This window comes from Zingiber officinale, chromosome 2A, assembly GCF_018446385.1.
Source record: "Zingiber officinale cultivar Zhangliang chromosome 2A, Zo_v1.1, whole genome shotgun sequence".
In the NCBI taxonomy this organism is placed as follows: Eukaryota; Viridiplantae; Streptophyta; class Magnoliopsida; order Zingiberales; family Zingiberaceae; genus Zingiber; species Zingiber officinale.
The window spans coordinates 42,521,324-42,547,376 of NC_055988.1; the positions used below are offsets into that span (position 1 = coordinate 42,521,324).

General features: G+C 34.5%; 1 protein-coding gene across 1 annotated transcript; it reads right to left on the reverse strand.

The window, feature by feature from the left end:
• Nucleotides 1-14,734: 14,734 nt before the first annotated feature.
• Nucleotides 14,735-22,016, reverse strand: LOC122041065. The gene is made up of 12 exons (XM_042600610.1): nucleotides 21,583-22,016; nucleotides 21,068-21,132; nucleotides 20,841-20,913; nucleotides 20,686-20,704; nucleotides 20,408-20,527; nucleotides 20,128-20,197; nucleotides 19,792-19,835; nucleotides 19,627-19,668; nucleotides 19,379-19,438; nucleotides 18,470-18,537; nucleotides 15,193-15,250; nucleotides 14,735-15,032 (listed from the first exon to the last, which is right to left on the reverse strand). The coding sequence occupies exons 1-12, from the start codon at nucleotides 21,876-21,878 to the stop codon at nucleotides 14,943-14,945; spliced, it is 1,005 nt and encodes a 334-aa protein (XP_042456544.1). The 5' UTR covers nucleotides 21,879-22,016; the 3' UTR covers nucleotides 14,735-14,942.
• Nucleotides 22,017-26,053: the final 4,037 nt, after the last annotated feature.

Below are 26,053 nucleotides of genomic sequence, written 5' to 3' on the forward strand. Positions count from 1 at the left end.
AAAATGCTCATGGACCAAAACCTAAGGATTTAATGATAGAAAATCAAGTCTTGAGATCAAGACTTGACAAACTAGAAAAGACCCTAAAAAGGATGGAGAATATCCTTAAAGGGCAAAATGAGCAATACCTAGGGCTAGGAGCACAAAGGTCATCCAATGGCTATAGAGGTTTGGGATACAAACCCAAAGCTAAAAAGGATGTGCCTAGTTATCATAGGGTTCCATATAGCTATGGAACAAACCCTAAATCTAGAGGTCAAGTCAAAGATACAAGGGAAGATATCCCTAGAAGTATCTTTGCAACCAAAGTGACTAAGACTTCTAAGAAGTCTAAGAAAGTCACTAACAAGGTCACAAGGGAGGCTATCCCTAGAGTTGACCTAGAAAATGTGACCAAGGCTTCTAAGAAGCCCAACAAGGTCACTAGGAAGGTATCTAGGGAAGTTATCCCTAGTGAGTACCTAGAGCATCCAAGGAGCACCAATAGGTGTTGGGTTCCTAGGAGCATCTTCTTTACCCCATAGATGGGTTAGAGAGTGTCAACTCCGATTAGAAGGGTAGTTAACCCAACTTTGAGGAAATTGACACTCAAGGAGCATTTTCAAGGTTTTAGTTAACCTTTGAAAATGAAATTGAATTATTATTTACTCCTTGAAAGAGTAAAATGTGTCTAATGGTGAAAAATTAATTTTATCTTAAAATGGCATAAATAGGGAAAACCTAGAGAAATACCAAGTTGGGATTTTGGTATTCTCTTAGAAATTTAAGGCAATCCGGGCATTGATTTATGTGATTATTCTTGAGGAAAAATGGAATATGCCAGCATTTGAGGATATGCTTAATTTTTTAGTTGGCATAAACAAATCAAGAGAAATATAAATGTCAATTTAGGTTTTGGCATTTTCTTGAAGCATTTAGGGCAATCTAGGTTTAACCTTTTAAGGTAGCTAAGTGGTTAAGGATACTTAGATAGGGAATCTAGGTATATTTTTATTTATGTTAAAACTTGCCATGATTGCTTGCCCATCATATGCCATGACATCATGTTTATTCTTGCACTCATACCTTATTATGAAAATCCAAAAATACCATGTCATGACATTCATACATCATGTAGTTATAGAATATTTTTCTTTTGAATTTTTTTTTATTTTGATGTATGCCATAACATAATCATGCGTTAAATTTAATTCCTTGTAATTAAGGACAAATGACATTTAACAACACTTATTGACAAGTGACATCCTAGGTGGATGTCTAATATTTCTAAAATGCCTAGATAGATATGCATGATCCCTAGATTAGGGCAAAAACCAAAAATCTACATCTCACAAAGACTATAAGGTGACTTGTATGTGATTAGTGCACATTAGATACAAGTGAGATGTTAGGATGATGAACAAAGCTCAAGATGTTGATTTAGTGCATTCTTTTGAGTTTTTAGGTTCATCAAAACACATAGTTATGTGTTTTCCCATCATTGGGAAAGCTAATGTACAAGTCATGTGCATTATGCCCAAGGAACATGATGGGATATTGGTTTTGAAAATGTTTTTAAAATGTTTTTGGAAAACCTTGGTGAAGGCTATCTTTTGATAGTAATCACCATTGAATAGTTAGACACAAACTTGAAGAAAAACACTAAAGTTTTTGTAAGTTTTCAAGTTTGTGTCAATCTTTGAAAATATGATGTATTTTCATAGAAAGCTATTTTTCCATGATTAAGTATGCCTAAATAATGTCTACACGAAATTTCATGATTTTTGAATTTTGTAGATTTTTCTAGGGGTTTCTGAAGTTGAGTGAAATGGAATTTCAGCAACTATCGAGCTCGATCGATCCATGGATCGATTGGGTGCCGAATCGATCCGTGGATCGATTCGGAAAACAAGTCTCCATGACGGAACTCGCTAGATCGATCGACCGATCGATCCGGTAGTCTGAATCGATCAGTGGATCGATTCAGAAAGGTTCAATCGATTGGAACCCAACTCCAATCGATCCAAGTTGCTGATTTTGGCTGGGAAGGCTTGATTTCAGCATCTTTGAACCTCTTTGAGTCTAGGTAACCATTCCAAACCCCTAAAATACATTTGTATACATACAAAGGGTGTTTTCATGTGAAAACAAGGATGGATTGGTTAAGGAAGGCTTCATTGAAGTTTAGGTTGAGGTTTGTTTCAAATTTTGAGTATTTGAACCTCAAAACTTCTAAATTTGGGTTTCCTAAAGGTTTAGGGATTCCAAGTCATTGTTGGTACAATGACAGAAGTCACCACCATGTCTTTAGGGGGAGGGACTCTTTAAAGACATGAAAAATTACTTTTCATGAACCTTGGAAGGTGGTTAACCTTCTTTAAAGAAAATGCTCATGTATGAGCTTTTGAACTTGAAATGGGGAGTGGATATCCTCATTATTTCAAGTGGGAACTCAAGTGGTTAGATAATGCTCAAGGTTGGGTATTTGTCTACATTGAGGGAGAAGTTAAGGATAAATGAAGGGTATGGGACCTTCATTATCGTGTTGATCACAACGAGTGATGTTGTGAACAATGATGAGTAACTCTTCAGGGGAAGAGTCGTCAACAAATGGATTTGTTGATGTGTACCCAAAATTGGGGCATGGGTTGATGTGTGCCCAAATATGGGTTGATGTGTGCCAATAGGGGGAGAATGAAAGGACCTATGAATGGGTGTAAGTTAGGCTTTCATTACCTAGAGGGAGTGTGCCCTCGTAGGGGGAGAATGAAGAGCTTAATTTATATGTTCATTACCTAGTGGCATGAAGATTGAGGCTATAGGATTAGCCTAACTTACATGTGGTATTGTAAGTGTTATTGTGGTATTGTCAAACATCAAAAAAGGGAGATTGTTGGTGCAACATCCCTCAGGTCAAGGTTGACCTGGGTGACCAAGCTGAGTCTTGGTTTGAGTTTAGATGTTTGACAATAAGAAATTGATTGAAGAAGAGTCAAGTAGGTCAAGGTTGACCGGATACTTGACAGGGAAGTCCTGGTGAGTGAAGCCAGGCAGAAGGAAAACCCTAGTGAGTGAAGCTAGGTGAAAGTCCTGGTGAGTGAAACCAGGTGAAAACCCTAGTGAGTGAAGCTAAGTGAAAGTCCTGGTGAGTGAAGCTAGGCAGAAGGAAAACCCTAGTGAGTGAAGCTAGGTGAAAGCCCTGGTGAGTGAAACCAGGTGAAAACCCTAGTGAGTAAAGCTAGGTGAAAGTCCTGGTGAGTGAAGCCAGGCAGAAGGAAAACCCTAGTGAGTGAAGCTAGGTGAAAGTCCTGGTGAGTGAAGCCAGGTGAAAGCCCTAGTGAGTGAAGCTAGGCAGATGGAAAACCCTAGTGAGTGAAGCTAGGTGAAAGTCACGGTGAGTGAAGCCGGGGAAAATCCGGATGGATCAAGGATGATCGGACATCCGGTGTTGGGAAGTCCAAGTAGGTCGAAGGATTGTTGGATACTTGGCACGAGGAAATCTGATGAAGGTCGAAGTTGATCAGATGTTGAGAAGTCCAGTAGGTCAAGGGAGTGACGGATACTTGGCATGAATAGAAAAGTCTAAGTGGGTCAAAGGTTGACCCGGACACTTAGTGGGAAGTCCTAGCAGTCAAGGGTGACCGGATGCTAGGCATAATGTACCAACAGTCAAGGTTGACCGGATGTTGGTTTGAGAGGCTTGGAACTTGGTTTTGGGCAAAACCAAGTGTTGGATCGATCGGTGGATCGATCCGGAGGCGGATCGATCGGTGGATCGATCCGGAGCTCCCAAGCGAGCAGAGGCTCGGATCGATCCGGATGTTCCAATCGATCGGTGGATCGATTGGGACGCTGCTGTTTCGATGGCCGGATCGATCCGTGGATCGATCCGGCGATCGAGCAGGCGCTCTGGATCGATCCGTGAGTCGATCCAAAGCCTCCCGATCGATTGGGAACATTGAATCGATCGGGATCCGGCCGTTGGCGTCGATAAAGGCCGCAGCGTTCATTTCCTTCGGCATCTCTTCTCCGATTCACTCCAGTTTCTCGCCGGCTCCTCCACAGCACTCACATCAGTTCTTGAAGGATCTTGGAAGTTTTCCAAGTCAAGAGGCGGATCAAAGCCAAGAAGAGAAGCTAGGGTTAGGGTTTATACTCATTGTAAGCTTGTAAGCTTGTATTTCTTGTATCCTTTCCCTCTCTTCTTGTATTGAGTCTTGTAGGGCTTCTCCGCCCTTGGTAGTTACCATAAAGGAGAGTTTTATTTAGTGGAGGGTGTGTGTGTTGGTGTGGTTCCTTGGATTAGTCACCTCTTGTGAGGTGGATACCAAGTAAACCAACCGTGTTAGCGTTGTGTGATTGTTTCTTTGTATTTCCGCTGCATATTCTTGAAGAAACAAGCAACGCCAAGCAACGCCGAGCAACGCCAAGCACCGAGCGAACGCGACGAGCTATTCACCCCCCCTCCTCTAGCTACTTTTGGTCCTAACAACATGGGACGAATCGTCCGGAGATGAATCAAACGGCGGAGAATCGAAGCACTCCAACTATCTCGCGTTGATGGCTTATGAAACAGAATCGAAGACGAATTGGAAGACGGGTCCGAACCCGAATCAAGCCACGAGTCCATACTCGTTTTCAAAGTTCCGATGAGGTATATTATCATTTAAGCAAAAGATTTTTCAAAATTATTACATGCTTAAATAAGAAATTAACTAACTCTAAAAATTGCATAAATGAACTAACAAAAGAAAATAATAAACTTAATGAACAATTAAAATCAAGTTCAACAAATGAACCAATTAAATGAACCAATTCAAGCTGAAATCTCAACTCAAGTTGCAAAACTTAAGGAGGATAATCCCAGGCTGAAAAATAAAATAATTAAATTAAAAGAATTACTACAAAAATTCACAACTATATCTAAGTATCTCAACATGATACTTGGGTCACAAAGAACTGTATACAATAAGTCCGGAAACGGATACAAGTCCAGCTAAACCAACAAATCATTTATATCATTAGTTAATCAAAATAAGATTCAAATTAAAGCTTGGGTTCCAAAAGCGTGTCTAACCACGTAAGTAGGAATCAACCAATATTATGTACCTAAAAATGAGATCCACTACATAAAATCAAATCCAACTAAAACATTAAATTGAAACCAAAATAAATCTGTAAAACTGAATTCTGAAATTAAAAATAAAATAAAATCAAACAAATTTAATTACCATTAATTCCATTATAATTACAAAAGTAATCAACACATATCCAAAACTTGAAAATCAAGTTCAATAATTCAGAGAGAGACTCCAAATTAGTTGGCACCTCCAAAATAATAACTTACCTGATAGGGTAATTAGGACTAGCTAAAATAGGGACAATAGTTTAACTTGACAAAAGTATTGGTGAGGTTTTATATGATAGTAAGTTAGGAAAACTCTGTCTATGCATGTCTAGAAAGATATGGATTCGACCTGGTGAATTTGGCATAGTGGAATTAACTGAAGCTACCCTTTACGGATCCTAACTAGTTAGACCAAGATTTTGTACTAAGTTCAGTGAATAGGAGTATTTGAAAAACCTTGATGGCATGGTTACTCTTTTGATGTCCAGGTGACTCGCCATAGTCCAGAAGTTTATTCAAAAAATGCTTGTTTGTTGAACCCAAAGCTAAAACTGAATCTAACACAAAGTTAAACCAAACCCTGAAATTAAACTTAACTTATCTCACAAAATTATATGATTTCCTGATTGAAAACGTAGATCGGGTGAGATAACTAAGAACTTTAAATTTAAAATTAAAATTAAACTCAAAATAAAAAATTAAAAATTAAAAATTAAAAATTAAAAATTAAAAATTAAACTTAAAATTTAAAATTAAATTTAAAACTAAAAATTAAATTAAAAATTAAAATAGAAAAAATTAAATTTTAATTTAAATTAAATTAAAATTTAAAATTAAACTTAAAATTTAAAATTAAATTAAAAATTAACATTAAAACTATAAATTAAATTAAAACTTAAATTTTAAAACTTAAAGAATTCCAAAACAAGGTTATCTAAATTGGTTTTAACTCCTACCTGCTATAAGAAATCAAGTGAATATTGGACGTGGTTGTTCCAAACACATGTGTGGGGATCACACCAAATTCACTCAATTAACATACAAAATCTTAGGAACAGTTGCCTTTGGAAACAACGACAAACTCAAGGTAATTGGGATAGACAATATTGAACTCAAAACTGATTTTACTATTAAGAAAGTATTACTGGTTGAAAATCTCAAATACAATCTTCTTAGCATCAGTCAATTGTGTGATTCTGGATATAAGGTTAGGTTCTTATCCTCTAAATGTTTAATTAAGCACATAGATAACTCTACCATAAAATTAAAAGGGTTTAGAAAGGACAATATCTATACAATCAACCTAATTGGTTCCTCACTTAAGTGTCACTTGACACAAAGAGAAGAAACATGGTTATGACATAGAAGAATGTCACACACAAACTTCAGAAAGCTAAGTAAATTAAATGGATTAGTTAGATGCTAACCAAAGTTACACAACTTAGACACAATAATTTGTAATGTCTGTCAACAAAGAAAATAAACAAAGTCAACTCACAAATCAACTAATCAACTTCAAACAAATTCTATACTAGAATTATTGCACTTGGACCTATTTGACTCTCATGGAATCAAATCAATAAATAGAATCCTTTACTGCCTAGTAATAATAGATAATTACACTAGATTCACCTGGATAAAATTCTTAAAAAGTAAGGATGAAATATTTGAATTATTTAGTAATTTTTACAAACAAATTGAAAATGAAAAAGATAGAAAAATTAAAAGAATCAGAAGTGATAACGGAAGTGAATTTAAAAATCATAACTTTAATCAATTCTGCCTTAAAAATGTATATCATCACGAATTTTCCTACCCTAGTACACCCCAACAAAATGGAATAGTAGAAATAAAGAATAGAACTCTACTTGAAGCCTCTAGGATAATGTTAAAATAATATGAACTACCAAAACATTTTTAGGCAGAAGTTGTTAGCATAGCATGCTATGTACAAAACATAGCCATAATAAATAAAACTTATAATAAAACCTCATTTAAACTCTATTATATTAAACAATATATATTAAATACTTTAAAGTATTTGAATGCCCAATCTACATACTAAACACAAGAGAACACTTAGAAAAATTTATCTCAAAAGTAAAAAATGGAATCTTTGTAGGCTACTCATTAAATAGTAGAGGTTACAGAGTATATAAAAAAGTCATACTGAGAATTGAAGAAACCGCAAATATAAAATTTGAAGAGACCAACTAAAACTTAGAACAAACCCAGATTCAAACAATTGATTTTGTTCAAGGTAACAATAGTCAAGGAGGGGCTAGTGAAAACCTAAGTCACAAAGAAGAAGATCAACCTCAAGTAAATGAACCCACTAGAACTGTAAGAGTTAATCCAAACCATCTAATTGAGCAAATAATTGGTGACCCAGACCTAAGAGTTCAGACTAGATCGTCCTTTACAAATTTAAGTCAAATATCTTTGATCTCAAAAATTGACCCAAAATGATAGAAGAATCCTTACTTGACCCAGACCAGATCATAGTCATGCAGGAAGAACTAGCTCAGTTTGAAAGAAACGAAGTCTGGGACTTAGTACCACCACCTAACAATAAAAAGATAATAGAAATAAACTAAGTGAAAATGGAGAAAATATTAGAAACAAGGCTAGACTAGTAGCTAAGGGATTTAGTCAAGTAAAAGGACTTGACTATGATGAAACATATGCCCCAGTAGCTAGGCTTGAATCTATCAAAATGCTACTTAGCTATGCGGCCCCTAAAGGATTTAAGCTTTATCAAATGGATGTTAAATCCATCTTTCTAAATGGGAAAATAAAAGAAAAAATTTATGTAGATCAACCACCTGGGTTTGAGAGTCTAGACCATTCTAACCATGTTTTTAAACTTAAGAACTTAGGGCTTGGTATGAGAGGTTGACTTCTTACCTAATTTTCAAAGGATTCAACCAAGGATAAATTGATCCAATTTTATTTGTAAAATCAATCAACCAAGATATCTTTATAGCCCAAATATATGTAGACGACATAATCTTTGGTTCAACTAATTCAGAATTTTTTTCAAGAATTCTTAACCTTAATTGAACAAAAATTTGAAATAAGCTTAGTAGGTAAACTAACTTATTTTTTTATGTCTACAAATTAAACAAACTAAGGAAGGAAATTATGTCTACCAACAAAAGCATATCAAAGAATTACTTAAAAAATTTGGAATGGAAAATACCAAGGAAACAAAAACACCAATGACAACTAACACAACCTTAGATAATGACTCAAATGGAAAACTCGTAGACCTAAAATACTATAGGAGTGCAATAGATAGTCTCCTATACTTAATCGCAAGTCGACCTGATATTCTATTTACGGTTAGTACATGTGCTAGATATCTAACCTGTGCTAAAGAATCTCACTTAGCGAACATAAAAAAAAATTCAATATCTAAAAGGAACATCAAATATAGGAATTTGGTATCCTAGAACACTCAATTTTGAACTCATAGGTTACTCTGACTCAGACTATGCTGGCTGTAAACTAGATCGTAAGAGTATAAGTGGTAGATGTCAGTGATTTGGACCATCACTTATTAGCAGGTTTAGTAGAAAGCAACATTGTGTTGTCTTATCTACTACTGAGGCAGAATATATAGCAATAGGAGAATGTATTGCACAATTGTTATGGATGATGCATACTCTAAAAGATTTAAACTTAAACTTTACAAATACAAAAGTATTAATTGACAATGTTAGCTCAATTAATTTAATAAAAAATCATGTGCATCATTCAAGAACCAAACACATCGAAATTAGACACCACTTTGTCAAGGATCATGCCACTAAAGGTAGCATTGAACTCAAGTACATTGAGTTCAAGTCAAATTTAGCTGACATATTCACCAAATCCCTCCCTGAAAGTGAATTTAGCAACTTATGTTGACAATTAGGATTGTGTTTAATAGACTATGACCATTATTTTTAATTATTTTTTAAATAAGTTATAAATTCTAGGGTAAATTTTTTTAACATTTTCTCAAAATTTTCTTATTTTTAGAATTTTCGAAATCAATTTTTTCCTAGTCTAGATCAACTCTATAAAAAGTATGTTCCTACAAATTTAGAACTTGAGCATCTCATCAATACATTAGGGATATCTTATTTGTGTATTGTTAAATTTAGAAAGGGGTGAGATGCATAGGTAGATTGTCTGGACTTAAGATGCTTATATCAGTACATCAACATAAGTTTGGGCGTTAAATATCAAATTCATAGTGATCATATTAAGTAATCAAGTTAATCAAATACTAACTGGATAAAAAACTTAACATGACTAACCAAGTGAATACTGTTATCTTCTGATAGTTAGTTAATAACTAACGGCTAGATAATCAAGAACAATTTATAGTTGATTAAATTAATTTAAAATAATTTCATATTTAAGGGGAGGATATTTAAAAATAACTTTCAAATCTTTGCTTTGAATAGATATTTCCCAAAAATATTTTTTTTAATTTTTCTAAAAGATGCTTTTCGAAACCACACTTATACTTTTCAAAGTTCTATTTTTAAAAAATCCTTCTTGACACATTTTGAAATATCTAATATTTTACAAAATTCTGACGGTTTGTGAAAACTGATTACTTTAATTTTTATAAATGACTTTTAAATAAACCTGAAAAGTATTCCTTGAAGATTTTTTTTACAAAACCTATTTCAAAATTTTCTTAAATTTTTTTTCATGATTAAAACATTTTCAAAATATTTATAACTTTCCTATCCAAAGTATTTTGAAAAGCTAGTACACATTGAAAATTATCTCTTAACAACTATTTGTGTAAAAGGTTAAAATTCTTTTAAAACTCCCCTGATAACTCTGAAATTTTTATTATTGCTAAAATGTCAATATTTTTTCAATCAGGTTGAACAAGTTTTTTTTTGTATTGTCTTATTTACTCTTATTTTTAATGAATGTCAAAGGGGGAGGGTTAGGGGGATTAAGTTAGCAAACTAAAGAAAATTCAGAACAACTTAAACCCCACAACGAAAGCTAATTTACTTATATTTTTTGCTTACTTTACATAGTTTTTTTCCTAACTTAACCTAGGTTGTCATTGCATCAAAAAGGAGAAGATTGTTGGTGCATGTTGTACTAACGGTCTAACTTAGGTTTTAGTGAATGACAAACAAGTTAAGTTAGGTGTTGGTGTGATCTAACCACTTGATTAAGTGTGCAAAAGAAGTCCAAATAGGTAGACGAGTTGACCAGATATCTGGCAGGAAATTCAGCTAGGTCAACAGGCCAACCAAGTTGGTATGAAGTCCAAATAGGTCGACGGGCTGACCGGGCATCTGGCAAGAAATGCAGTTAGGTTAACGGGTCGACCAGATAGCTGGCATGAAGTCTAGACAAGTCGACGGGCTGACCGGATGTCTGGAAAACTGGTAAGTTAAGGTAAGTGACTAGAGGAGAGTGACCAAGTGAGGACGCGTCCCGGTTGAAGGAACAGCAGGCGTCAGTCCAATTTAGGTATATTTAGGATCCCTAAGCTGAAACCTTGACTAGTTCTTGGTCCTGGGAGGACAAGAACTAATTACTAGCCTTTATTATTAATTATTGTTTGTCCTAATACTTGTGTTGTAGGTTATTTGGACTAACGTTGTTTTGCAGGACAAAAGGAGAAAAGTTGCCTTTGGATGAATAGTACCGAAGGCACCCTCAAGCAGTGAAGGCGCCTTCGTACTATTCATAGAAGGCGTCTTCCATGGCTATGGAAGGTGTCTTCCATAGGATAAATTTTGGCCAAAGTCGTGGATAAGTGTTGGGATGTTCAAGATCAAATTTCTTTCATTGGAGGCGCCTTCCATGCCTTTTATAAGGCTGTCTCGAGAAGGCATTGGAACAAGACTGAGATACGAGCTACCGTGCATCCTTTTGAGCTTCCGACTGCCCCAGGCTTTTGTTACGACTCTGCTGCGAAGCTGCTGTCCCTGACAACTGCTCCGAGAACTTCCGATCACGGATGGTAGACCGATACCGACACACGAGTGCTCCTACTTCTATTTATAAAAGTGTCAATTACATTTCATTTGTGTACGTGATTACTACTTTAAAAAGGGTAGTGTAGGTTGTTACACTGTCCCTATTCTTGTACTCGATTCCCTCTTCCGAAGGTACCGAAAGAAGTTTTTAGTGGATTACCCATCGATAGATCCGCGGGACTTGAGTCTTGGAGTAGGAGTCGCCAAAGACTCCGAACCAAGTAAAATTGCTTGTGTTCTCTGGTGTTTGTTTGTTTTCTTATTCTTTTCCGCTGCATACTTGTAATTTTAAAACTGACAAAATGAGTTATTGAAAACCACGTGACTCACCCCCCCTTTCACGTGCGATCGATCCAACAGTACTGCTATAGTAATTGCTACAATAAACCCCTAAACTTAGAATTTTACCCTAAGTACAATCTCTCATGCACTCGTCCTTGTCCGCACAACTTAGACCTAGCCTTCTAGTCTCCTCCATCAACCTCGCGTCCCTCGGATACCTCCTCATTCTTTACGTCTTGCCTTTTGGAGCTTCCATTGGCCTTGTCATTATTGTCGGGTCTTCCTTTGTCAAAAAATCGTGCTTTTGAGACTTCATCCATTGTCAGGTTACACTTGGACTTACGTTGCCAAGACTACATGCTTGAACTTACATTGCCAAGACTCACCCTTAGACTTTTCTCTTTTAGCAAAATCACACTTGGACTTTCCTTGTTTTACCTATATTTTGCACACTCACAATGCATATCAAATATAATAGTAAATCTAACTTAAATCTTTGTACAAACATCAAAACCTAGGGTACCCAGATTACTCTAACAATAAGGTCACTGGAAACTTCAGGTGAGGCACGACCAGGGTGTGTTAAGCACTAAAAGCTCCATTTTTCAATTATATTCATCCAAGGAATATGCTCGTGTCATAAGACACGACTAGAGCATGTTTCTTACTATGACTTCTTGTTCTAAAGTCTAAATGCTCTATTTTTTTATTTTTATTTTTATTTTTATTTTTTTGCCCCCACGGGCGGGATCAGCCGGTTATGACATGGTATTCTTGCATCATGAGTCGGGAGGTCAAAGGTCTGCGGCAGCAATTGCGATAACATCAATATCTGTCCGTGCTAAACACCTAAGACCGTCATGTCATAACTGGGCCCGTATTCACCGTGATTTACTCCCTCTCATACTTGTGGGGCCGGGGTGAGGGGGCCGCTGGGTTGGCGGTTCCAACCTTTTTGCATCATAAATGCTCTAATTTTTACTCCAAAACTACGTTCTGTCAATGAAAATTAGCAAAGAGCAATTCTCCGAACTAAAATAGTAAAAAAAAAAAAACAAAAAGGAATATGTGAAAAAGTGAAATACGCTAATAAAATGCACAAAATGTATGATAAACAATGCTAAAAAATATGTAAAAGACATACACATCAGTCCCTCTCAACTCCGTCAATCTAATATCTCTTCCTCCAAGCCCACTACTTGAGCTGGTTAATAGCAAGTGAGTTAACATGACACATGAGACATAGCATATGGAACAACATGGTTGACATAGGATGACCCCACACGATATTTTACTGTATAGGGCATGGGTGCATGATCCTCTAATGTGATGATGTGACACTTTTCTTATTGGGTATGATGCCCCCATCAATCAAAACCTGAAGGAGAGATTTCATTTCATTCCTTCAACAATAATATAAAAGAAGTATCATGTAGGCAAAGATACACGCATGTACACTAACAAATTGTCACTTCGTCTCATTTTCTATTCTTGTTCTCCACCTCCTTTGTCGAAGACTTGACTTGAGCGTCAGATTGGATGAGCCGGGACACCCCCTTGTTCTCCTCTCTCTCTCTGCAAGCGTAACTATCAATCGGGTCATCCCTTGGTGTTCAACACCCCCATCAACCTAGAAGACAACTGTCTAATAGCTCATTCGTCAGTGATCAGACCGGAACAGCTATATAGAGCTTTCCATTCCTTTTATGTCTTGTAACTTAATTATGTTATTGATTGAGTACTTACATGGACTTATGTGTCCAAACGTCATCGATTACCTACGGTCGTAAGGAGTTGGAGATCAACTTTTGGACTAAATCAATGATATGCTTAAGCAATTGATTTGACTAGAAGAGATTTTCCTAGATGTTTCTTGTTGATGACTTGGTCTCAAACCTTAAAGTGGCTTGCAAGGTCACAAGCTGACTAAGGTGATTTCTCACTAAATTAATTTCCAATTGACTAAATTGAGTAATGCGCTAATTGAGAAGTTCACTGGGTAGTTAACTATTCTAAGGATTTGAAGGAACAAAATATTCTTGTACGAGCGTGACTCAATTAGAAATTCCTTGTCAATCTAATTGCTTAAAAGTTTTGTTTTTTTTTAAGTTAGGCGCCGGATTTTTAAGCCGCTCAACTAATCTTGAGATGGTCGTCCAATTTCTCACCAACCACTTAGATAAATCGAAGAAATACATATAGAAATCCATCTTGATAGTTAACATTCTCGAATCGACTACCCATTAAAAAAAAATCCTCTATAATATATCCCAGTTAAATTTTAAACTCCAGATTTCCAGATTAAAGCCCCACACTTAAAAACCTCCTTAAATTGACAACACATAGTGTCATTGACCCTGACATTAAAATTTTGAGCCTTCAAATCAATTAGATCACTTTATCCAATCAAATGGAGGTGTCATTTGAAGGTGTTTGGATGTGGGTGAATAACAAAAAAAAATCTCATTATTTTGGTCTCAAGTGCGCTAAACAACTCCATGACACGAAATCATAAAGGCTTCAAGCCTCTCAAGTTCCCAAGCTCTAGAAGTGTCCTTGCTTTTCCTAGAGAGAGAAGTGGAGTTTGTTGGCTCTTTTTTACGTACATTGTTCATTCCAATGTGCTCGTCTATGTTCTCTTGGGAGTGGAATGAAATTTGTTGACTCTCTCATATTTGTTCATTCTTTAGGAGAACTTAATTCTTATGGTTCTAAGAATTTGTTATTAATATCGTAATGAGCAAAGTGCTTTTGTCCTTTTGGATAATCTTATTAGGGTTTGCTCCACACCCTATTGCTATGGAGCTTCATAATGATTTTGTTCCAGGGAAGTCACATTGGTGTGATTAGGGCCGTGGATTAAAAGATGTATCTGAACCCTAAACCACCATGTTAACATTGTTTTATTTTAGTCTTTGCAAATTGTTTCAATTATTGCACACCTCATTTTGCCACACATTTACTACTAATAAGGAATTTGAATGATGGTTTTACAAGAAAGTCTATTCATTCTCCTCTAGCTAACCATTCATATCCTATGGTTACAACATCGCAATCAACATATTGTTCTTTGAGTCCTCCAAGCTTAATGATCATAATGTTCAACGTTTGAACTTTATTATATCTATCTCTAATTTACATAAAATCCTACACAGTTTATACAACTCATCAAATACAAATGTTTAACTTTAATTGCACTTCCAAACAAACAAAACAATACCATAAGACTTTATAGTAAAAAAAAGAATCAATGTCCCAACAATCAACTTTTATTGGGCCATGCTGATTATTCTCTTCATATATATATATTGCTATTCTACCATGAGATGGAGACTATAATGTAAATATTGTAATGAAGATTATTTCATATTTTAATTTATACACATATAATTAAAATTATTCCATATTCTAAAGGTACTATATTCTTAAATCAAAGACGTAATTTGTGTGATGCATACACAACACCTGCAACTGCCTATCGATTTTTTTTTTAATTTGAAAAATTCGGCAACATTGAGATGGCTCATCAAAATTCGTGATTCTTACGTAGCATATACCGCCCTAAGATACTCGATTATTTCTGCACTTTCGAACATCTTCACTCCAGTATTATGATCCTCCAGGTAAGGTACCTGATGAATAAATAGTTAATGAAAATATTCCAGACAACCACAAATTAAATCACCAGGAAATTAAGTCGAAACATAACTAAAGAGAGGAATCCTTTAATCAAAAAAGAAATTTTTAACAAATAGAGGAATCAAGAGAATTAATAAAAAAGCATAGCTAAACCTGAAAAATTCCAACTTTCTCATATAACTCCTGTCTTGTTGGGCTGCCTCTAGGAGTGCTGCAAAAGCCAAGATTAACTTTTCAAGATCAATCATAGTAAATACAAATCAATAGAACTTGGTAGCTTAAAGACTACTACGTACATTTTCACACACTTGCATTCCCTCGTGCGATCAATTAAGTAATACAAAATAGTATTCTCATACAAGGTTAGTGAACTTGACAGCTACTAATACAGCAATAAGTAGGACTTCTAATTTTTAGGAATCCTTTTTGGAATCTTGTAAAATTTTATTCTGTTATTTTCTCCATCCACCATCCACGTTGGTGCAATCATGCCCCAAGTGGTCAAGTTCAATCAACTAGTTTTGATGTTTTGACAAAGAGTTTAACATAAGCCAACATTATGTTTATTGATGAAATTTGTCAAATGTATAAGTGCAAGATACTTAATAAGTTATTGCAGATACAATGGATGAAGTCCCAATGAGTCAAAATTAAAACGTTGAGGAGAAAAAGAGCAAGACCAAGATGTTTTATTATGTGAATTGACGGAAAAAAAAGGAACCGGGATATCTCTTACAGAATAGAGGGAGAAAAGACAAATAATAAAAAAAAAACATTTTTCGTTTTTCGACCAACCATCACCATATGTTGTAGCACCACTGAACCATTGTCAAACATCATGAAATGCCACTAGACTTTCACCATCATCATCTATCAATATTGCTACCACTTTCCCAACATAGATTAAACAAGAGGTTAAAGAAGGGTACATATGAAATTGTTTTTTTTTATTCACTTCCTTTCCTCCTCATCCAAAGTAAACAACTTTTGATGCTTTCTCAAGCCTGCTATTGGCCTCACCCTCTCCTCCCTTAACTTTCACCTAGTTAGAGTTATTAGGTTAGATTCTTCATCCTCAATCCCTAAAGAGAAAGGGGAAGCCTTAAAGACATGATTTTCCTTCCACTATCATAAACCCAAAGTCTCCTCACTATTCTCTCGATCTTCATAAACTCAATTATTTTCACTTTTATCTCCATCATTGTAAAAGTCTAATTTGCTTTCTCAATTCTCCATTGTCATAAACCATAACTTTCTTCCTCTCCTTTCCTTTAAAAGCTATAACTTATTCGACCATTTGAAGATATGTTTTCATAACCATCTATAACACCTTAAAAATCAATCTAGAGCATTGTGTTTTCTTGTCACTGGAATAATATCATGTCTTCTTCATTCTCATCATGTGTCTTCATCACTTAAACTTTTCTTTTTGTGAGTCTCCTTAATGCAACAAGATGGACATAGTGTATATGTTTCAACTTGATGAAAAGTGTCAAAGTTAGTGGGTTATTGAACTTCATTATTGGGTTATTGGAGTTGTAAATTTAGTTCATATTGGATGTTTTAGTTATAGGAATGTAGGGTATTATTTTAAGTCTTGTATAGCAAATAATAGTTGTCTCTCATGATCAATATACAGTATTTCATCCTTATCAACTATCCTTACTCTCACTCCCTCCATGTAAACATAGTTGACTTCTTAGTATAGGAAATACAAGTATGTGGACTTGTAAATAAATTGGGAAAGATAGACTACAAGTCTACAACCTTAGTAATTGATAGATTCTTTGCATATCCTTAAAGTGAAATGCTGTAAAGATTGCATCCTATTGTCCCACTTAACAAAAAACAAAAGTCACCAAACCTTTACATAACAATACCTTGATAACAACCTTAGTATGGATTTTGCTTCAAAACTACTTAGGATGCCTATCAAAATCATGATTCCACAAATGACATATTTCTTTCCATGTAATAAAAATAACAATTATATTACATGGTTAAAATTATTTTTTAGAGAAATTATTAGATTGCATACATTTCCTACAACTATATTGTCCAATGGAGATGTCAAATTTGCTAGTTACTTTTGAAAACTCCCAAGGCAATTGCTTGACACCCAATTGAAGTATTCATATGTATTTCATCCACAACTTAATGGTCAAACTAAGGTTTTCAAATTTACCTATAACAATTCAAAGATAGATCAACTATATATCTTCTCAAAGTTATTTATGGATTAAAACACATCAACCTATTGACTTGATTTTACCAACCACTTCCTACTATTGCCTCAACACTTTCTCCAGCATATTCGAGAGATTTGAGCTGATGTTACTGGAAAATTGCATCTATAATGAATATTATATGCTGATACATATCCTAAATTAGGGAGTGCAAACATTATGCTTGCTCCAACAAACATTTCATAATTTGAGAAAAATTAGCACTAATGATTGTTAACTTGACTTGCCATTTGAATCATACATGAGTTCAATTTTCCATTTAACGGAGTTCCTGTCATATCAAGAGGCCATCATCCTTGTCTCTCAAATATTTCACTCTCCTCAATACCACAATAAACGCCTTAGGTCTTGAGAATATAGTTGATATACAAACATTGCTAACCTCACATGGAAGGTCACAGATATTTGGTCCATCAAAAAATCCCTCAAATATAAATAATGAATCACAAATGATGATCTTCATCAAAAGGCACCAAATGTTCTTTGAGATCCAACAAGTTACACCTATGCATAACATCAAATAGCCATATCAAGATCTCCATTCTCACTTTGTCAAGATCTCCATTCTCATTTGATGAAGCTGAGTTATTCCAAACGGAGGAGAATAATATAATTGTAATTGATTAGAATTTTTGTAAAGGTTTATCCTTATCCTACTACTGGTCGTAGAAAACCTAAAAAATGTTATAAAAATCTCTTTTTTGAGATCAAGATGATTGTTGGCCCTATAAAAGAAAGTAAGAAACGCCAACCCCTTTTTTCAATCATCTCAATTCTCAATAAACTTTTAATCTATTTTACAAGTTTATTATCATGTAAGTCCCTGGTGTTACATCATTTAATTTACAACCCAAAAACAATAAGAGAAAGCACTAAACTACTTAACAAAGAGCAGTCTTTATTTGAAAAAAGAATATAAATGGAAGAATTTAACTTCCTGTGGTGGTTCAAAAATTTGTCAACACTATAGAGCTTTGAAGACTAGTCATACAATGATATTAGATTGAATTTTGCATTCCAACGCCTTTAATTCAACAACATTGAACTAGCAAAAAGGTACTACAATTGTTATTATATTAACTATCACATCTCAAAAGCATAGAGAGAGATTAAAATGCATTGAAAGTTATGCCAAATAAGTTATGTCCAAAGTACAGCTTCTGTTAAAATAAGTGAAATTTAACCTGTGCAGAATGTGTGGCAACTCCAATTCAACTAGAACCTCCCGAACAAGCTTACAATAGGGGGAAGGCTGTAAATAAACACCTTCACAAATTAAATATAGGCATTAAAATGATAAAAAAGAACGTTAAACAATATTTACACCTCTTAGTAATAAGTGAATTTATGGTTTCAAATGTCCATTGGTATCAGTCAACACTTATGGTCACCCTTGTCCACACAATTGCATTAGTACCAAGACAAAATCTATCTTGGTTGATACCATCCAAAATCGACCAAGATGGAAAAATTTTATTCTTGTGATTTAACTTAAATTTTGTTTTCCATAACACCATATAAAAAGAGGGAGAGGGGAAGTGGGGAGCACATATTGTAGCACCGACAGTAGTAAAAGAAGACTGACACTAAACTTGAAGTAACTGGGATATATCCTCAACACACTATGCTTGTTCCAGTTCAAGTTGTGTCAATTCAAGTAATCCTCCAAGTGTTAGCCAAGATAGATTTATGAAAACGAGTAGTAGTTAAACCCAATACTAGATTTCTGATTGCTATAAGAATCAATAGCATCATCTTATATACAACACTTATTTTAATAATAGCAAGTGATAATTCTTTGTTAAGATACTTATTATATTTTTGTATCTTATTGCTTATAATTTTCATCAATTAATTTTCTAATTGTTATAGCCTATATTTAGAGGAAAATAAACTAAATGGAAGAGAATAATATTAAAACTAATGAGTTAATTTTGACACACTTTGTAAGTGTGCTAAAATATGCCAAGTGTAGAAATAGCATAATGGCATGATACTAAAATTGTACTGCTGGCTAAACTTCAAACACAGAACAATACTCTAAACCGTGAGTTGATTGAAATGTATTACATTGCAGAAATCAAGAACCTGACCTCATAAGCCCATAATTCAAGGGGCAAAGGTGGGAGTTTTGATGGGGTATAGAAAGAACCCTGAAGAAAGAAATATATGCAGATCTTAAATCTTCAACAAACAAAAGCTCTTGTAAAGAAATTAATTGTTCCTATTTTTGGAGGATATAATCCCCTATAAAACTCTTGTTTATCAGTAGGGATTTATTTTTGTGCCACTATACGAAAACTTAAGAAATCTCAATGCAAAACTAAGCTAAAACTTTTACCTTTCCCATGCGACCGATCATCGCAAATCCTTCAGTCAAAGTCTAGAAAAGAGCGACAATTAGAAGCTCACAGATGAGCCCACAACCATCATATTTGAGAATTACAAAAATGCCCAAGAATAGTGATCCTAGTTCTGCAAGTATTCATTTAACTGCAAGACTTACAGTTAACAGACCAAGGGATAACATAAAAGGGATGGTTCCATCACCTGAAAAATACAATAACAACATCAAGACAGACTAGGGTATACACATAATTAAATAAAAGCTTCATAAGTTAATAAGAAAGATAGCAAAAAGAAAATGTGTCTCAACTCCTTAAAAGAATCAAACTAGATTTTAAACAAAAAACAACAACCAAGATCCAAACTATTTTGGAATAGTATCAAACATAAGTCACAATCTATTAGAAACTATCAGATTGTGGTATCTACACAATTTGATATCAAATAAGAAAAATATAAAAAAACAGATAACTTAACAAAGAAAAATTATCTATACCATATTTGTCAACCAAGTACTTTATAATGTCATTTGATTCATACATGGAGACACCTGTGTTTGGATCCACCTGCAATAGAAGTGAAATTATTTAATGGAGGCAAATTAACAAGACTTGGCCAGGATGGTAACGGGTTGGGTAAGAAGACTTACAAAGTGCAACACCCCTCAACCCACACACAGATTTACTATCTATTCATAGTTTATAGCATGTTTTAAAGATCTAAATATATATGTTACTATCCTAATCTAGAGAAGTCACATTGTTAGTGAACGTTACCATATAGGGGAACTGCTGCTTCCCACCCATCTGTAGAACTTTGGGTCGGAAATTTGGACCATTCCTTGGGCAAGGATAATACAGAACATCAAGAGACAGTATGCTGAGAATTTCCCTTACCTACAATTGTCTAGATTTAAAGCCAAATCAGAATAATTCCAGAGGGAAAACAAATTAAACCAGAAGAAAAGGTAATCTCTACAATGTGATCTAGAAAAATATGAATCATCGAAATAACTCTTCTTTGCCAAATTCTGCGGTAGCTACAATGGTATTACCTTCCGACAGAATGGGCAACTGAAATTTATTTATGATCCATCATTGTCCATCCCATGAAGAAAACAAGTGACTGAATTAGGCTTATACTGTTAGAGAAGTTTTTACAACTTACAATGAAGTATGAAAAGTTGGTAAGCCATGATGCAACAGGTACCTTTCAAACTCATAAATCTCAATAGGCTTCTCAGGGCGGGGACCCAGTTTTGATGTCTCTTTCAACTTCAGACCTATAACATTGCAATAGAGTAAAAATGGTTTGTTCAATAATCTTAGGTATCTTTCAGTTATATTCTAATAGTCCACAAACCAAAAAAATACAGCAGATGTATGGATGTGTTAATCCTTCAAACTCAACGTTGTTACTGAAAATGGCAAGCGTACCTGCAATACCCATAGCATATTGGTCTGATGGGATTTTATCCTCAGAAACCAAGGATACAGAATATCTGTAATAATTCAAACAAAATAAGGAGTATCAAGATCTCTTTGGATTGTTCTCTAATGGATCAACCTCGAGCATATGCATGCAGAAAAGACATCTTTCAGATTGATTTCATATCCGTATAATATGAACCTAAATAAGATATAAAAAATAGTTTTGAAAAAAAAAAAATCAATGAGCTTCGTTTACGACAAAAAATAATAAAAAATTTAAAAAGAGAAAAAAAAAAAACTGTCTACTACAAATATATTGTACAACAATTGTCACTTTGCAAGCAATTGGACTTAATATTATCGCCCAGTAGCAAGGATCCCAAATCTATTGTGAAGTGTAAAAAACTTTTTGAACTAGGACAAACATTAAGAGTACATAAAATAACGCAACCCTCCTAAACTTGGAAGTTTCCTGCACAAACAAAACGTTTCAGAGAGAAAAAAAAAGGAAGATGACAAACCCTAGCGCAAAAGCTCCAGTGCCAAGGCGGAAGGGCAAAGCAAGAGCCGCCGAGAAAATGTCGAGAAGCTTGTCGGGGCGAATGGCGAATCTCTTAGGCTCTGGCGGTTTAAAACCAGGAGGAGGAGAGAGCGTGGGGTAAGGCGACGGATCGACGCTGGCCTCCACGGAGCCAATGGCAGAGGGGGTACCGCTAAGCTCGGCGTAGAGGACCGTTCGTCGCCGGACGGATCCTCTGCGAGTCGGCGGAGGCATCTGGAAGGGAGAGGATGGAGCCGAGGGGAGAACTCCAGCCATGGACAACTTCCTAGGAAGGATGGAGGGAATCGGGGACCGAGCGGGTCGATGATGGGATGAGAAGTGAGAGGAAGAGAGGGGACGTTGCCGTGTTCAGTTTAGGACCATCGAACCGGAGATGCGGTGAGGGTTCGACCCGAAATCATCCACAACCCACCCACGCTCATTCTAATATCCATCGCCGCATTTAAAAAAAAAAAAAAAAAAACATCAATCCATTAAACAGATTTACTGTAACAATATATTTTTTTCCTTCATTATTTCTTTTAACATTAATATCCATTATTTATAAATATCTTAATATTTTAAAATTATATCATATTAAATAAATATATTTTAAAAATTATTTTTTTAAAAAATATTTTTTAAATTTAATTTAAATTAAAAAATAATATAAAATAGAAGCTCGAAAAAAGCAGATAAAAAATCAAATTATTACTATTTAAAAATAATAATAATAATAATAATAATAATAATAATAATATTAAAATATACCCATATTTTATTATTTATCCATTTTACTTAATTTTAATTTTAGAATTTTTTAATAATTAAAATTTAAAAATAATAATAATACACTCTTGGAATGGGCCAATCCTAGCCCATCTCATGTCATCTTAAACCCCTTCACAATGGTATTAATATCAAAGAGGTGTTATAACAATCTATTAATAGGAGCATTGTGTATGCGTTTTAGGGTGTTTAAGGTTGTTTGATAAGATAATCGAGCCGAGCTTAAAATGAACCAAGTTTTTGAAATGATTGTTCAAGTTTGGCTTGGTTTATTTTTTATGAATTTGAACTTGTTTGAAACTTGGCTTGAGCTTTACTTGTTTAGATATTATCGAGCTCTCAATTTAAACTTGACTTGAGCTTGGTTCGAGCTTGACTTGAGCTTGATTCAAACTTAGTTTATTTAGATGTTATTGAGCTCTCAATTCAAGCTTGTTTGATTGTTTGAAAACTTTAGTTGTTTGATTGGTTATTAAGCTTGATAATTTAAACTTATTTATTTATTTTATTATATTGTATTATTTATTTAGCATATTGAAAAGAGTTTTATTAATGAACATGGTTCGTGGACATTGTTCACGAACGTTATTCACGAACGTCGTTCACGAACATTAACGAGCTAAACACATATATGTTCACGGTTATTTGTTTAGTTTAACGAGTTGTTCAAGCTTTTTATTTAATTAATCTTGTGTATATTGAACGAACATAAACAAGCTCTTACAAAGTTGAACACCAAGCTTATTCATAAACGCTCTACTCGTAGTTCATTTGTATTTTTTATTTATAAATTTTTATACTAATTAATTAGTGTTTAGAATTTTTAGAAAACATTAAATATTGAAATTTGAAATCAAGTTTAAAAAAATGACAATTTTAATCAGTTGGCCTTTAAATTTCTGAAATAACTTTATAATTTGATTTCTAAAAATAAAAAATATAATTAAATTAAAATTTGTTAATGAATTTATAAACTTAAATTTATGTTTTCTTAAGATATTGGTTTAACAAAGATTTTTATTTTTAGAAAAAATAAAATTATTTTTAATATGGCTTCCACAATTAGTTTATTTAAAATGATATTTTATATAAAAATTAATATGGCTTCAACGATTAATTTAAATTAATATGGCATACAAATTCTAGTTAATTACAATTAAAAGAATACCTAATAAGATGCTCTTTAAAAAAGAAAAAAAAGTAATTAACGAAGCTTTTTTTAAAATTATAATTTTAGTATGTGAAATTATCTTCTTTTTTTTTTTGTAACTTTTTACATTTAAAGATTTAAGTGCATTATTGTCTTTGTATAAAATAGAAAATTACAATTTAATTATAACTGAAATGTAACACTTGTTCTTATCTTCTTGTTATATGATTATTTCTAGGGACAAAAAAAGTCAAGTCAACTATGCTAGCTTAAGAAAGAAATTTGAGAACAAAGATTTTAATTGGACTAAGTAAATTTTGGGATATAAAGTTAAAGAACTAGAGCTAAAGGGTTCTAACACCCTCTCACAAGGATGTTTGCATTGGGGATTGTGTGGCCGGTTAGAAAAATAGTTGAATAGATATTGTCCCTAATTGATCGCTTCTTTCTATAATGTTAATGTGCAAGTGAAAATATAAATAAAGCAAATCGAAAACTAACTAAAGAAAGGAAATTCAAATCACAACACATTGATTTACGTGGTTCGGAGATTAGAGCTCCTACTCCACGACTGTCCATAAGGTGGGCGATCCCTATCCGTCGGTGGATTAGTCTTCGAAAACTCTGGCTAGCACAATCCTCCTTATCAGTGGAGAAATCTTGTCACAACTCAACCAAGAATACACGGATTGCAACGTAGGCTTGGAGACTCTAATTAGACTTTAACCAAGTCCAATTTCGTCAACTTTGGTCAGTCATCTCAAGCTCCATTAAATAGAGCTTGGAAGAAATAACAAGGCTATTTTACCATTACCAGTCGACTGGTCTCTGTCGTTCGGGCACAGAAACTCTCTGTGCTCTACCCTAGTCAACTGGTCTCAATACCAATCGACTGGTACAATCCTAAACTTAGGGTTTTCCTTCCCAAGTACATTTCTCTCACACTCAGACCCTCACGAATCACTTGATTTTTCTTTGCAGCTTTGACCTCTTGTCTTCAAGCCTAATTCCTTTGGCTCGTCCCTTCGACGCATTCAAGCTCACAGCTCATCCCCAATATCATTCTTCGCGTATACCTGGAAGTCGCTTCCCTCGGCTTTTGTCCTTACTGCCTTGTCCATGGTTCCTGTGATGCTCCATCCTTCACCAGACCCGAAGCCAATAAGCTAAGTCATATGTGTATTTTGTAAACCTGCACACTCATATACACATATCAAATGAACCTAACTTAAACCCTTTGCCTAAATATCAAAATACATAGTCGCACGAATCATTGAGACTGCTCCAACAATCTCCCCCTTTTTTGATGTTTAGCAATACGTTTAAGTTAGAAAAAATATAATAGTAAAAATAATATGCTAATAGCAAATAAAATTACGTTGTTAAGGCTACAGACTTGGACTTACATCGCCGAATGGACTTACGTTGCCAAGGCTACACACTTGGATTTACACCGCCGAATAAAAAAAAATACAAACATGCATTGGAACCTATCACAAGGCTCCCCCTACACCTAAACTCCCCATTAAGCTATAATTTTTACCACATAGATATTTAAGAACCTATCACAAGGCTCCTCCTACGCAAAAATACTTAAGGTTTTTCCAACTAAACCTTACTTCTCCTCCTTTGCCTAATATTAAAAAGCTTCCAACAATATCTCAATTGTCGAAAACTTGATCATCAACCTGACCCTAAACTCATATATTTTATCCCCCAAGGATCTCATACACTTATACAAGTTGACCTGGTCAAAATCAATGCTGAAAAACAGTTTCAAACTGGTATCGGTTGACTGCCTTAAGCACTAATCGACTGCTCCCTTCGACACAATCTCACATAAACATTATGTGGTCGAAAAACACTGTTACTAGTTGACTGGTAACTGCACCAGTCGACCAGTACCCTTTTTCAGCTCAATTCAATATTCTGAACCTAACTTCATAAATGCACTAATAATTCTACAGACATCCAAAAATCCTCAAATTTCGTAGAGAGGTCTATTTCACCAGTATCTACTTGGAAAAAATACATTTAAAAATATACATATCTCAGATCCCAAGATTGACATAAAATCCAAAACTAGCTAAATGGTTCAATTGAACCTTTACCTAAAGTCCTAGTTTTGGCTTCCTCTTGATGTATTTGCCCATACCAAACCACAATGCATCCCTAGCATTGGTTTACATGACATCTATATATTCAAAACCAATTTTCATGCTATACGACCTCAATGTCATATTTCCTTGCATGAAACACAAACCAATTGTGTCAATTCCCTTGGTTTGAGACTTAAGTCTGTCTCTAAATCACTTGACATATTCTATGGCTCATCTAGAAATCTAAGCAATATTCACTTGAGATCCATTGGCCATGGTTCATAAATTGACTCTTTGAGCTCCCCTTAGAGCTCTTAGTCACCTCCCTAGGTGACTCATCTATTGTGGCTAAATCACAATGATGTCCCTTAAAAGATTTCCTTATCTTCTTAACTTTGGACGTATCATCCTTA

What these genes read in the sequence shown, in the direction of transcription:
- LOC122041065 (XM_042600610.1), bottom strand. Translation starts at nt 21,878, where the DNA reads ATGGCTGGAGTTCTCCCCTCGGCTCCATCCTCTCCCTTCCAGATGCCT. An exon ending in ACTGGAGCTTTTGCGCTAGG is followed by an intron (nt 21,133 to 21,582) that starts GTTTGTCATCTT and finishes GAATTATTACAG; the next exon opens with ATATTCTGTATCCTTGGTTT. An exon ending in TTGCCACACATTCTGCACAG is followed by an intron (nt 15,251 to 18,469) that starts GTTAAATTTCAC and finishes TGGCTTTTGCAG; the next exon opens with CACTCCTAGAGGCAGCCCAA.